We start from the raw sequence: 15,366 nt of genomic DNA on the forward strand, positions 1-15,366 counted from the left end.
ATCTGCAGCCTGTGTTGCAGATGAGGCAGCCCCCCCGCCCCCCCCCCCCCCCCCCCCCATCCAAGCAGCATACATATTTTAGTAATCCTCATTTTGGTGAAAAATGTTTATTCTGAAAAGATGAATTGTAACCTCAGCGCAACAATGTATAAAATAAACTACTTCTAACCTCTGATGTAGATGCGTTGCTGGTACTTCTGGGCATAGCTTGCAGTTGCAGGGAAACTAATGTAATTCCTCACAGCAAAGCTTTTCCACAAGAAAAATGGAAATGGCATGTGGCCCAGAGGCTGAAACAAACATTGCTGTCACAATAAAATAAATCACAAGCATAAATTGACAGGAGAAACAAATGTAGAAAAATAAAAACCCCAAAGAGGAAGGAACATTTACAATGGCAAGATATACAGACTAAGGATAATAAATGCACTGTGTTGATATATTAGCGTCTCTTGCAGTCGTTGTGCTTTTTTTAAAATGGTCCATCGCAGCATCGCCTGGCTTTTGGCTTGGCGGATTGGCGCTCGGCAAGCTAGTCTAGGTGCAGCAGCTGTGTAGGAATTTTTTGAAGAAGTTCCTAAACTCTGTGTTGAAGACGGTGTAGATGACGGGGTTGAGGGCGCTGTTGACGTAGCCCAGCCACGTCACCACGCTCATCAGGCTGGGCGGGATGTAGCAGGCCTCGCAGCGCGCCCGCATGATGTGGACCACGAAGAAGGGAGTCCAGCAGAACAGGAAGGCACCTGGGGAAGCAGACCGACGTTATTAGAGACTTTAAACCAACAAGCACCGTCAAATCTGACCAGGAACATTCGCAATGGAACAAAAAGTGTCCCATGCCCTCCGCAGCTCACTTTAGTTTCCAAGAAGGTCTTAAATCCCAGTTTCTGCAGGTGACAATGAGATCTCTCAAGATATAAATCTGTACTTATATGAATGAATCTGCAGGCAGGTGAGTGTCTGCTCTACAGACACTGGTGAAGGCTGGAAAGCTGAAAACATTCAGTCTGTCATGAGGTTCATTTAAATATTGAAATTTTCTCTGTCAAGTGTGACAAAGCAATTCTCAACCTCTAATTGTATTGAATAGACATTTTGCAAAAGGACAAGAATAATAATAATTATAATAGTTTTATTTGTATAGCACTTTTCGAAAAACAAAGTTTACAAAGTGCTTCACATGCAGTAAAACAGAGACAGTTAAAGTGCCACAATTAAATTAAATAAAGTTGAATAAAAATAATTAATAAATAAAACATAGAAATAAAAGGTAATACAAGAGATACACAGATACAATTAGAAATATATACATATATATGAGATTAGAAATATATACAGTATAATTTATACAGTATAATTTTACATAAAAGTGTGTGCCTGACCACATGAATGTCCAGACAATACAAGTCTAAGACAGTCTAAGCACAATTTCTGAATTATGATCAAAGTCAGATCTGCAGCCGCTCCCTCGCTGCTCACCTTCAGCTCCTCCAAACTGTTCCCAGCTCAGTTATTTCTGCACAGCAAAGCAGACAAACATCCCAAGACCTGATTTAGGCAAAGTGGCTGTTTATTACAGTTCCTAGGTTATGTCAGCTCTTATCAGAGGAATATCAGGGGAAGTGACATAATTGTTATTATTCATATGAGGGAAGGCCGTCCCAGTCTGTATTGGAAATAGCAAAGAAGAGTCTCATGCATACAGATGTGCACGCGTGTCGTCACACATTCATTCAAAGTCACTGGGGATGTAGGGAGCGCAGCCATCATTTATGAAGCTGATAGAACTGTGTCGGATGTAATGACGTGAGATGTAGAGGTGTATGCAAATGAGGGGGAGGGGCATCACTGGCTCACTGCCCCAAATCCCCAAACCTGGCAGTGTTAGTGCCTTGCTCTACCCACTGAGCTGCACGGGGAACTGATTTTGTTGATCGGTGCTCCAGTTTATAAACAAGATTTTGGTTCATGTTTGGTTGAGAAAAATCCTTTTGAGAGCATGAATATGAATGTCTTTTCATATTAAATGATGGCTACAAGGCAAAGTAAATTGTGTTATTTGTTTGGTTATTTATTTGTGTTCATGATTATAGAGTTTTGTTAGTCATTTGAAAAAAGAGAGAAACAAAGCGATCCTGTAGCTGCAGTCCTGTCTCTCCTCGATGTGTCTGGTGGGTGACAGCTGGTGTTCAGGCTCACTGCCTCTCAGCTGCATGTTGATTTAAACAAGCAAACTGGGAACTAGCATGGTCATTTTGTAGCAGTAGGTGGCATTTATGATTATAAGTTTAATTTTCCTTGCTCTCTTGCGTGTGTGTGTGTGTGTGTGTGTGTGTAATTTGGGATAGCTGCAGCTAGTGATGCGCAGGCAGAAACTCTCTTCATGCTCATACTGCTGCTGCTGCTCTGGTTTTGCAGGTTTCCCTCCCAACAGACAGGTCTCAGTCTGCAGGGACCAAACAACAGAGATGTGCTGTCTTTTATCATGCATGCTGTTTGCTATACAAATGTAGCAAAATGGTGAAAAGACGGAGATTTACTTTCTCCTGTTTGACACATACTGTTCATTTTCCGGACAGAGCCACAGTCCAGTGTGAGGCTCTGCTCTGAAGGCTAGTGTCTCTATATGCTGAGACAGTCTGCTGCAGAACGGTCACAGAGTGGAAGTACAGCTTCTTTCTGGTTGTATTTGTTTTGTTCTAGATATGAAAGGAAGACATTGAGTTTGGAGACAGTGTTTTTTCACAGTCATGCCCCATGTGGCGAGCAGCGCACATCATTCAAATAAACTGACTAAACCTCGAACCCTCCAGCTGCTGATCTTTCAACACAGAGCCAATGGCTTTACAGCAGGCGGCTGTAGTCCATCCACCATCTTTGTAGTGTTGTCATGATTTCAAAAATGGGGGAAAAGCTGAATCAGTTCTTAGCTAATTTTAATAATCCATACCATCAGAAAAAATCAGTAACTTACATGATAAATTATATGACATATTACAAAAATCAACCTGAAAAGGTGTCACTTGTTGACATTAGAGCTGAACAATTAATCAAAAAAATAATAATCTAAATCGCAATATGAACTTCTTAATTGTTTAAGAGAGAGTTTCGTCCAAACTGGATTTCTAACCAAGGTGTTTTCTTTGGTCCATGAATCAATACAATACTGGTGAAAACCTTTCATCAGACTCAAAATCAGTAAATCCTGCACATTGACATCTATTTTTTTTTTTTTTTAACAAAATCACTTTTCTTTTGTCACTCTTCTATAAAGTTCTAAAAAATGTATGCCAAGAAAAACATGATATGTTCACAGTTTAAATCGCAATTGCAATATTCTGCCAATTAATTGCAATTCGATTTTTTGTCAATATCTTTCAGCCCTACTTGACATGTACTGAGTGGGTAGCAGCTGCAGACAGAAGTCAATTCCTCACTGGTTTTTAGAGTGCTGGAGAGGCTTCAACGTGCAGAACGCATGAAATGTGAATGGCAGAAATATGCAGAGCAACTATCAAACATAAGCAAAACCATTCATTAAAAAAACATGATTTGGTCCTAAATGGCCTCTTATGCTCCATCCAAACGGTCAGTTAGTCGGTGTTCTCGCCTCTGATCATCATATCACTTGATCAATATATTTGACAGAGCTGAACAGGCTGAGGCTCGCTGCTGCACTGATCCTCTGGACTCACTGATGAGGACTAATCTGCTTACGCTGTTCACTGTGGTTTATAGGAGGTGGCAGCTGCTGCAGTAGTTACAGTTTGATCCAAGCTGTCCGTCAGCAGCACGCGTCCTGCTGAAGTTCCCATGAGCAACACACCGCACCCTCCCGCCCCCCCACTGTGAGGCTCTCTGGGCGACAGCCTCAGGTATAAATGAGTAAACTGAGTGGGAAGCTCACAGGTTTCAGGATAAATTTAGAAAGGACTTTCCCTTTCCTCCGCCTCCTGCTGCCTGAAGCAGACTGGAGTTTTATTTATTCAAACATTTATCAGAGGCAGAGCTGCTCTGGAGGCAGAAATAATCTCATTGAGTTAAATCTCAGTGGGCGGAGCCAAAGAACCAGACTGAACGCTCTGCTACTGACTTAAAAAATACAATCTAGCCATACTAAGTTATCTAGGTTAACTAGTTAGCCTAGCTGTCCTTCCAGGTTCAAACCTTCCTCAGACCTTCCAAAGTCGTAAATATCATGGTCTTGAGTTAAAAAAAACAAAAACAACAACAACTCATTGCCATTCAAATTCTGTATATTTGACCAGAGTTCCTTATTTGACATTCAAGTTTGCCAGGCAGCTCTTCCCATCGAAGTTTAATTCAAGCAATGAGATTATTTACGGTTTAATTCAACCATATTTTTGCCTTCAGAGCAGCTCTGCCTCTGAGAAACGTTAAAGAACTGAAGCTCTGTCACACTGTGCTCTCCTCTCTGTCCCACTTCACTGGTTTTGCTCAGAATTCTTCACTTTCAGCAATTCGCTTGTAGCTGTGTGTGTGTGTGTGTGTGTGTGTGTGTGTGTGTGTGCACACTTCTGTATCTTAATGGCTGAATGCTGACAAGCGGCTGGTAAGTCACAGTAACTCTGGCAGGTAACCAGGTCTGAAAGTCCTTCTGCTTTCTAGAAATAATTTTTGGCGTGGAATCAGGCGCTGAGTCTTCTTCATCTTTATCATGTCCTGCATACTGAAGACATATCATCATCTACTTGGCAGCTTCAGACTGTTTTCCTTCTTTCAAAACAGTTTTAGCCTCAGCTGCATCACTGTCACACTCATGACAGAAAGTAAAGAACGTCCTCAAGAGTATTATGGATTTTTTACAACAGTTACTAATGCATGTGTACTGTCTGAAGAGTTTTCTTCAAAGTAGTTCAGTCAACTCACATACTGAATATGAAAGTTTGGTAACGCTTTAGATTACAGCCCGCTAATTACAGTGTGACTAGTTTGTAATTATGAGGTGCTAATAAAGAGAGATCAATAAGACAAGTTGTAAAACACCTTGTTTCCATTGCTTTATTTCACAGCTCACACACCTTGTACTTACTCCATAACTACAGGGAACAAGCACTAATAACATTTGTTTTGTAATTATTATTTAAGTATGCATTAATTATGAAAATAGTTACACCATCACTACCTTATAAATCTCAAATTGTTACCCCTTAATTCCTGGACTTCTTGTTTTGTTATGCTGTAACTACAGAATTGTACCTGTAATTACCACCCCAATTACAAACTAGTTGCACCATAATTAGCAGGCTGTAATCTGAAGGGTTTCTTGAGAATAAAAGTCAATGGAGATTTTATTTTGGCTGTGTCTCGATCGCTCCCTGCCAGCATCACATGCAGGCGGGAGCAGGGAGAGATCAGTGCAACCCCCGAGCCTGACAGCCGCCGGGCAGAGTCTTGCGTAATAATTGGATTTAAGATTAAGGAGCTGGAAGATTAGCCAAAGTGGGCTAAAAGGTACCACATCTACGCATTAGGACCACAATGGGATCTATTAATAGGCCGGCCTCTCCTCTCCATGTGGGTTAGTGTCAGAGGGTTTCCCACCTGGAACCCACGTGGAGCCTCGCTGGCTCCGGATCAATATCCTCCAAAACCCTAATTGGAGGCTGATTGGAGAAGCAGTCAGTCTCTGTCTAATTAAACACACCTGTGTCTGCAGCCTCCTGTGTGTTTCATGGTCCTCTGCAGCCTGCAGAAGGCACGTTGGTTTTCTAACATTTTAACATGGAATAGCCAAGAATAATAAAGGCTTTTTAACTTTATACAGAGGAGATCGCCTTGGATTTCTTCTTATTTTTTCTTCTACATATGAACTCTCCATATTTCCAATGAGCAGCTCCAGTGAAAATGTTTGAAGCCCATGCAAGGACGGGACGATATATCGAAATTCAATATATCGCAATACAAAAATGGGACAATACATATTGTGGGGCAGAAAAATGAATGGTGATATCAGCTCCATGTTATTCTGCTGTAGTAATCACAAAGGAGACGCTTGACCATCACAATTTCACAAGCTCTCCTTCCAAATTATATCTTTTGCACTTTGTAATGACATTTTTAAATTGTTTACATTCTAGCAGCCAGTGCTAGAAAGATTTGTGCCTCAGAAATAAACATAATTCTGCACAGTCATGACTTTGTTGCCATTGAACTTTTATTTACTACATCGTATCGTGGTCGTATCGGATCGTGAACCGCATATCGCGTATCGAATCGTATCGTGAGATAAGCAGACCGTCCCATCACTACTATGCAGCGTTCCTCATCTGATCAACACCCTCCTTCTCTCCTGTTTCTCCTCTGCTGTGAAGAAAATCCACCACGGGAAGCAGGCTGCTCTCCCTCCTGGATATAAATAAGAGCTCCAACTATCAGAAGCCCTGTCAGTGAGTTATGTCGGCTCAGCCCTCGGTGTGTTTTTCTGGAGGTCGCAGGCTGATGTATGCATGCAGCAGCACCTCAAACTGCGATTGAATTTGTCTGCGTGCCTCACTGTTTTGATTGATTCGTCGCTCTTTTACCGGCGCGGCCTCCGTCGGTGGGATTCATGAAATTTCGGAACAGATTGGGGTCACAGGCGGGACCTCAGCGAGCGGGAGGGGTGTGGCCTGAAGCATGTTGTTTTACCTTTTAAATCACACTGTTCTGTGTTGAGATCTGCCAGCTCTCTTCATTAAGGGATCTGCTGATCTCACGATACGATTCGATGCGTGATATGAGGTTCACGATGCGATACGACCACGATACGATGAAATAAATAAAAGTTCAGTGACAATAAAGTCTGACTGTGCAGAATTCTGTTTATTTCTGAGGCACAAATCTTTCCAGCGATGCCATTGGCTGCTAGAATGTAAACAACAATTTAAAAATGTCATTACAAAGTGACAATAATATAATTTGGATGGAGAGCTTGTGAAACTGTGATGGTCAAGAGTCTCATTAGTGATTACTGCAGCAGAATAACATGGAGCTGATGTCGTGATTAATTTTTCTGACCCACCATACATATTGGCACATTTATGTATGGCGATATATTGAATTTCGATATATATCGTCCCATCCCTACTAAAATGTGTTGGCTTGAGCAGAAGCCTACATCTAACACAACACAGTCATGATTACTACTTGTCATTTGTTGTCATTTGTCATTATCAAGAGCAACTTCCAGTGGTTGTGATAGCAGAATAGGTTTAAGGATAAGGATAAGGATGCACTTTATTGATCCCCTAGGGGAAATTCGGGAAAATGAGTTTAAATGAGCATCCTGGTGGCTCAGCGGTCTGAGGTGTGTTCTGTGTAAAGCAACATCCTCGGTTTGAATCCGACCTGCGACCTTTGTCACATGCCATCCCCCTTTCTCTCCTAGTCTTTCCTGTCTCTCTCAACTTTGAGCTATCTAATAAAATGCCAGAAAAAAGAAGAAAGAAAAGGCGTAAATTTCTAGATCACCGACATTATAAGACACCCAACAGAAAGAAGTGCAAGGGTCAAAGTCAGAGCGCCACTCATGTGTCCCACAATATCCCAGATACATGGATATTGTATCCCACAATATCCATGTATCGGGACGTCCTGGTGGCTCAGCGGTCTCAGGTGTGGACTATGTAAACGCACTGTCCTGGGTTTTACATCAGACCCAGGACCTTTGCCGCATGTCATCCCCCTTTCTCTCCCAGTCTTTCCTGTCTATCTATACTTTCAACTGTCGAATAAAGGTGAAAATGCCCCCAAAAAACAGAATATCCATGTATGATAGAGTATAGAAATAAGAAACAGGCAGAGCAGGAGGGAGGAGCACAGAGGAGAAGAAGAGGAGGAAGGTAGGACAGAGGTTGGCATGAAGTGTTTCCATGTGACATTAATGACGACAGTGAGCCATGGCTGAAGAGCGAGCTAAAGAACGAGCGGTGGACTCACCCACGACGACAGGAAGCACCTTCATGGCTTTCCTCTCTCGGCTGTTGATCTTCGCCCTCTTCTTCTTGTGAGGGTCGGGGGTGTACTTGATCTCTGCGAAGGACACCGCCCGCACGGGGCCGTCCTTAAACTGCGAGGGGGGGTAGCGGCGGTAGTGGTCCGACTCCTCCGGGGTGTTGTCCGTCAGCTCCCGCTCTATGATGGGCGGCAGCGGGGGAGGCAGCGAGGCCAGCGGGGGCAGCGAGGCGGCGGCCTCCTGGAACTTTCGGCAGGCCTGGATGCTGTTCCTCAGCTTGGCTTTGCGCGCCTCCTCCCAGCGCCGCAGGCCCCGGAACATCCCGCAGTAGAGCAGGAGCATGATGGGACAGGGGATGAAGAAGGAGCAGACGGAGGAGTAGAGGACGTAGTCGTTGTTCTCCAGTTTGCACTCGCCGGGGTCGCGGTCGGGCACGGCGTTGATGCCGAACATGACGGGCGAGGCCACGGCTAAGGCCAGGATCCAGGTGGCGGACAGCAGGACGACCTGCCGCTGGTCCACGTGTTTCCGGTTGTAGTTGAGGGGGATCGACACGGCGATGAACCTGCAGCAGCACACAGCATTTTTTTTAATACACATTACCTGATGCAACTATCACTTCTATCACTCATACCAGCGGCTCTCAACATGCGGTCACTAGACTCTGGGAGCAGTTACACGATGATTCATGGAATTTCAAAACATATTCGTAATATACAAATGTATCACTGTCTTTAATCTTTGTGATTTCTTGTGAAATAGTGATTATTTGCAGCATGTAGGTTCTTCAAATAACTAATTAAATAAAATGGACTGAAAAGGGGGAAAAAAATCATCATTTGGTGTCGAAGGTCATTCTCTGTTACCACCTGCAGCAAGGGGCCATGATTATACATTCCTTCGTTTTGGGGCTCACAAGCTGAAAAGGTTGAGATTTTAGAGGAAAGGAGGGTGAGTGACAGCAGGTGCGTCACTGGGCTTATCAAGTAGGCTCCTCCCATCAGAGATGCTTTGTTGAATTAGTAATTTATAACCCAAAAAAACTACCAGAAATACCAGAACAGCGACCTGCCTCTATAGCCTCTGTCTGCAGTGATCAGACCTGTACTCATCTACACTTACAGAGATCTGATCACATATGAGCCATCTGTATCCCGGCACCTATCGCACGCTGAGCCGTCCCGGGGGAGGCGGGGGGGGGGGGGGGGGGGGGGGGACCTTGGGGCCTCAGCCCGCCCCAAGGTTTCTTCCAAGTTTTTCCTACTAAGGTTTTACTTGGGAGTTTTTCCTTGTGTGCATTAGGGTCTAAGACTGGGGGTGCCGGGTAGGTCAGGCTTTGTTTGTCTTGCTAAAATCTGCTCTTGTCTATCTTGTGCTTTTCGCTATGCTTGTCCTATATCTTTTTGTTCACCACTGATTGTGTTTAGCTAGATCTAGCTAGGCTCATTCTCTGTAAAGTCCTCTGAGACATGCTTGTGATAAAATAAACAAACTTGACTTAACTTGATTGGTTGGAAAAATGATGTACAAATGCAGGAAAAGACCCTGATTTTCAATGTCAAATTTCAATCTTAGGTCATAGGAGAAGTTACATATGAACTGAGCATTTTGATGAACGTGACATTTGTACTGAGACGTAGAGGATTTGCTTACGGACCAGTTTGTTTGTTACATTACATTGAGTTCATATAGTGCCTCCACTACTGCAGCCTGTTTTGAAACCTCTGAAAAGGTTTGCATCATAACCATTAGTGCAAGTTACCTCCGATGAATCCATTTTTCTCTGATGTAATAATATTTTCTGTACTCAAGACATCAAATTTCAGGACAGGCTCTAGAAATTCAGGTCACAGTTTCATCCTTCAACTTCAAGCAATGAAAGAGGATAATCAAATTGTACCAAACTAATGACCCCAGGGCAAAGCTGGCAGTTTATCACGGCAGACACATTCATCGTTTGGGCTTTAAATTGCTCTGTCTGCTCTTATTTGTCTTCTTTTGGAGACAGAGCTCTTACAGGAGAAAAGATAAAAGGTCATCTGCTGGAGCATCATCATATTTCCCAATCAGAGCAGACTGTTCAGGCTGTGTGACCCGGTCTGGCAGGAGGTACGGACAGGTCCGTTCCCCCGCGACGGCGAAGCCGGCCGGCGCGCTGACCAGCCTTCAACAATGAAGAGCTTTGGGAGAGGAGCGCCTATTGAAAACCCACATGCACATTTTTATTTGTATTTTTTGTTCAAAAACCTTCGGACAGAGGGGTCAGGGTTAAGGTTTATTTGAGCGCTGGTTTTGTCGTGGTGTCAGAGAGTTATGGCTGCACTTTGACCTTTTCCATGGGTGGACTAGAGAAAATTTGCTCCATAATTCTTCCAGGAATGAGCTTTCAGGTATCGAGGGTTTACTGGGTTGCACCTGAGTCAGACCTGCGTTCTCCAGAGAATCTTTTATATTGAATGCGAAGATCAATTCTCAAATCCAGTGCAAGGCATTACAACAGACTAGCTGTAAACTGTGGGCTGCATTTTGATGGACAAACAAAATCTGGGTCAAATTACGGGTCACTAGGGACGGGGGGACCGACCTGTCGATGCTGATGGCGCAGAGGTTGAAGATGGAGGCCGTGCACAGCATCACGTCCATGGTCATCAGGCCGTCGCACACGGTCATGTTGAGCGTCCACACGCCGCCCTGGAACTGACAGCACAGAGGAACAGTCAGCGATCACCTCACTGTGATTCACTTCATCTGAAATGTATACGATATTTTCATCACAATGCATGAATAAATCCAAATAAATCACGGAATAATCTCTTTTAAAGTGAACAAACCTCCATCAGGGAACAATGTATTCAACACAAGAAGTGTTTTTTAACCTTTTATGGCTCTGATCTATCTGATCTTCTGACTTTTTACTCATAACATTATACAGTATATAGTCAGACTTTTACTAATAACATTATACATAAAAAAGTCCCTGTCTCTATACCCATTAGAAGACCCTGCTGCACATTATTAACATAATAACATGTAACATAATAGTTGTGTTTCTCCTAAAAGCAATCATATTCATTTAATACAATTTATCATTCATGTGTGTGTACACATAGCTTCAAAAAGTACAACATTTGCATATCAAAGAGCATTTATAGACTCATAGAAATACTTTTATCTAGGGAACATTTAATGAATAAGGACTTCTGTTTCAAATTGATATGTGGACAGTTTTTCCTTCCGTCCTTCCTTCCTTCCTTCCTTCCTTCCTATTCCTTCCTTGCAGTCCATCTTGAACCACCTAAATCCAATGAAATTCTTTAATAATATTAAAAAAGTCTTCATTAGGAATTACTTCCACACTTCATATTGCTCCAAAATAATGAATTTCCTCCTGTTCAGTATACCCTGCCTGGATTGTTTTCTAAAACTTCGGTCTATATGTTTTCCCCTTTTCCTTGGAGTATGTGGAGCGGTCACTTAACCCTGTCAATTAGGGTCAATTAGGTTCACACACTAACGCTCCCTGATGAACACACATGGCCGAAACGCACCGCCGTTGTTTATCTGAAATAGAGCAATGCCATTTTCATTTAACACTGAAGAGAGCGTCGGCTGGCCTCTTGCCTCGTGGGACGGTGACCAGAGCCTGGGAAAGGAATGTAAGGTCCGGTTGGCTATTGTTCCTCTGTGCTGTGGTAGCCAATGGCTGGCTAGTGGGGGGGGGGGCAGGAGGGCTCTGCCAACAGCCGCGAACTGTCAGGATGGGGATTGTGCCGCCACACTGCAAAAAACGGTCAATTTACCCGGTGATTTCATCTCATATTCAGCCTAATTTAATAGAATAATTTCACTTGCTTCAAATGGATCTCAGCTTTTTTTAAAGATTTTTTATGAAGTAAGTGGCAGCATCTTGAAATAAGTCACTCCACTTCTTCAAGATGTCAGCTGATTCAACAAGATCATCAAAACAAGTTGTGTTGGAAATAAGCAAAATTATCTAATCCGATTAACAGACATTTTTTTTTTTTTTTAGAGAAAAATTAGGTTTTGAGACTGAATATGAGATGAAATCACAGCCTAAGTAGACCAGTGTACTCATCAGCGACACTGCTGCTGTTGGGTTAGGAGTGTTAGGAGTGTTAGGAGGCTCTTTGGACACGTTCACATAGTAAAGAAAGAGGTTTGGATCTCATGTTGTGTGTCATTCTGGGGGGATGGAGCTACAGTGTTGTGTTGGGGCGGTCAGCCGAGCCAAACGCCCCTCTGAGAGGTCAGACAGAGTTCATGTCCACAGCTGAGTTGGAGTTTGTTAGTGGTTGAGCCTCCGTACAGCGAGTGACCTGCAGTCTGACATACAGACCCAAGCAGAGAGCTCAGTGAGTCCTCAGGTCAGCAGGTCCCAGCAAACATTTAGAGAAATAGATGTTGAAAACCAAACCAGTGCCAAAATGAAAGCTGAGACGTCTGTAGGCGTCCAGAGCGGCTGCCTGCAGCGCTTGGTGAAATCAGGACCTAAATATGTTTCTGATTTCAGTTCAAAACAATTCAAAACGTTTACCTCGACATAATGTCTTATTGTGAAAATGTCCTGTTGGTGTGGGCTGATGTTGAACTCGGCCTCCTCCTGCACATCGTTGTCTGTGAAATGGTTGTTAGGTAGAAGACTATTTGAACTGGTCAGCTCCCAGTGGCCACCAATAGAAAACTGTGGTTCTGCTGGGCTGCTCCCAGTGTGAAGGCTGGTTCATGCTTCATTCGGAAACGCACGAGACAGAGTGCATGCGGTCAAAATGTGCTCCAGTGATTGCAGCCAAAACGACTGGGCGCATTGGAGACACGAGAGGTCGTGCAACACCTCAACTCTGAAACAACTCGACCGCAGCGCCCCAGTCCAGGATCGGCTGAACAGAGAGGAACTACTGGCTGATTCTGATGGGTTTTTTCTTCCTTGTTGGAGATGTGGAGAGCTGGATTTTCCTGCACCAGAATCGTGAACACTGTGCTCCTGCCTCGCATGAAGCATGAACCAGCCTTCAGTGTGTGTGTGTACCAGCCACTCCCCCGACTGCTGCTGTCAATAAGAAATGTTCTTTGTCAACTTGCCTGGTTAAATAAAGGTTAAAGACTATAAATACTGTGATATAGCTTTACACATAATGCCAAAATCCAAGGTTTTATATGGCACAACATAGACATTACAATAAATAACTATGAGTGGTTTATGAGGCAGAGCTAGTGTTCTCTTACAGTCCGGAGAGTGCTGAGCCTCGACGGTGAAAACTGCCTGCAGTCCTTTAAATTAGTTTATCACACTGTTGGGAACATGATGTGCACCATTCACTTCAATAGGATGCTGAATGTGAAGATTCAGGAAGTGGATCAGGAGGCAGATTTGTTGTTAATGTGTGTGATCAGCAGTTTCTAATGCAGAGCGACATGCAGTCTGCTGTCTGTCTCATCCTGCACTTTCCCATTCACCCTGAACGTGACGTGCTGCTGGTTCTGATCCAGGGTCAGTATTACATACAATTACATAGTATTACTGTGAGACTCAGTATTACATACTATTACTGTGATACTCACATGATTTCATAGTATTGCTGTGAAACTCAGTATTGAATAGTTTACAGTACTACTGTGCTACTCAGTACTGTGATACTGAGTATTACTCAGCAAGTTGTCAGTGTGTTTCTGTATCAATTCCAACAGAAGGGCCTGTACATTACTATAGTAATGCAGTACTGTACTTGGTGAATGAAGTGATGTTGATACTGATAATACACTGTGGTTTTCATATGTTGCTTAAACCTGTAGTCAGAACTCTCTTTCTTTAACCTACAGTCAGATCTATTTTACTTTAACCTACAGTCAGATCTATTTTACTTTAACCTACAGTCAGATCTATTTTACTTTAACCTACAGTCAGAGCTCGGTGGTTCTTTGACCTACAGTCGGAGCTTGTGGTTCTTTAACCTTTAACCTACAGTCAGAGCTCTGTGGTTCTTTAACCTACAGTCAAAGCTAATTGACTGCTGATTAACCAGTGCTGGAAAGTAATCATATAAAGAATCTTAATTAACGAAAATTTCACAAGTGTTTGGTCAGCACCTACAGTCAGAACTCTCTTTCTTTAACCTACAGTCAGAGCTATTTTTGTCTTTTGTTGATCTTTAAAGCACTTTGTAACCAGTTTGTTCAAGGCTCTGAATCAATACATTTGATTTGGAAAAAATATATACATAATAGTCCTATAATATAATACTAGATCCTGTCCACTGTATTGGTAAATACTAAAGGTACCTAAAGTGTGTTTGTGGTAGGCAACTCAATCAACCTCAATGTACTTTATGGCATTCCTATAATATTCCTATAGTGACTATAGTATCTAGTCTCCAAACTCACCTCAGAATAGACGAACAGCGGCAAAACCAGAACAGCGAGCATCAGGTCCGCCACAGCCAGACTGACGATGAAGTAGTTGGTCGTAGTCTTCAGTGCTTTCTCGGTGTAGACGCTCAGACACACCAGCAGGTTCCCGCAGATGATGACCACGATCAGCAGCACTCCGAAGATCAGGGCTGGGAAGTTGTGTACGGCGGCCGAGGCTTCCTCGGTGCTGCTGGACACGGTGAGGTTGGCCGGCATCTCTGCGGCCAAGGATCCGCTCTCCCTCCCCTCTCCGAGCCAAAGCAGCTGGACTTGGTAGGGGGGGTCATGTAGGCATAGTCTCAAACCGGTGGCCAGGGTGGACTCTGCTAGCCATCTTGTAGTTTCATGGTTCAGGGAGACTCTACTACACTCTACTAGCGAGCCGCGCGCTTCCCCTCTGCTGTTTCAGCACCGGACAGCCGCTGCGCTTCAGCGTCTCCACACAACTTTGGTGCGCTCTTTACGCAAGGCTCTCCGCGTAAAATTGGATGTAAATAGACGTTATTTTGACAATGTTTAGCCTAATTTATGACATAGAGCATACATTAAAATCATAAATTCATAAAATAGATATTGTATACTTTCGCTGTCGAGTCACTCATCCTTTTGAAAAGACATTTTGTCTAGTAAGGATCACACACTGACTGGTCCGAGCGCAGTTGCCCTCCTACAAACCGAGTAGGAGCCTACAGACGGTAGGCATTACCGATATTTACCAGAAGGAATCGGAGCAGCAGTCCACTGTCCACCGATATTTACTAGAGAGACCAGCAGATATTTCCCAGAAGGAGTCAGAGCAGCAGTCCACTCAGTGTCTATAGCCTGCTGATATTTAGCTCCACAATCCCTTCAACGCTTTCTGCTCAGAGAAGTTGGCGGTGCGCTGCGCTTAGCAGCAGTTCAGTTATTTCCAGCAAAGAGAGAAGGCTTATCAAGGCCAGCCTTCCAAATTAGCCGCCCAAAGCCGCTTACAACCTGCGTTT

The 15,366-nt window shown here is 43.5% G+C and overlaps 1 protein-coding gene across 1 annotated transcript; it reads right to left on the reverse strand.

The window, feature by feature from the left end:
- Positions 1-537: 537 nt before the first annotated feature.
- Positions 538-14,599, reverse strand: drd4a (dopamine receptor D4a). Its single transcript, XM_071909784.1, has 4 exons — positions 14,357-14,599; positions 10,542-10,654; positions 7,942-8,522; positions 538-743 (listed from the first exon to the last, which is right to left on the reverse strand). Exons 1-4 carry the CDS (start codon positions 14,597-14,599, stop codon positions 538-540), a joined length of 1,143 nt encoding a protein of 380 aa, XP_071765885.1.
- Positions 14,600-15,366: the final 767 nt, after the last annotated feature.

The sequence above is a fragment of the Centroberyx gerrardi genome, chromosome 4 (assembly GCF_048128805.1).
Source record: "Centroberyx gerrardi isolate f3 chromosome 4, fCenGer3.hap1.cur.20231027, whole genome shotgun sequence".
Lineage (NCBI taxonomy): Eukaryota > Metazoa > Chordata > Actinopteri > Beryciformes > Berycidae > Centroberyx > Centroberyx gerrardi.

Coding starts and splice junctions, on each gene's coding strand:
- drd4a (XM_071909784.1), bottom strand. CDS start 14,599: ATGCCGGCCAACCTCACCGTGTCCAGCAGCACCGAGGAAGCCTCGGCC. Junction 10,655..14,356: donor CGCTGTTCGTCTATTCTGAG/GTGAGTTTGGAG, acceptor CTGTGCTGTCAG/TTCCAGGGCGGCGTGTGGAC. Junction 8,523..10,541: donor TGCGCCATCAGCATCGACAG/GTCGGTCCCCCC, acceptor GTGCTGCTGCAG/GTTCATCGCCGTGTCGATCC.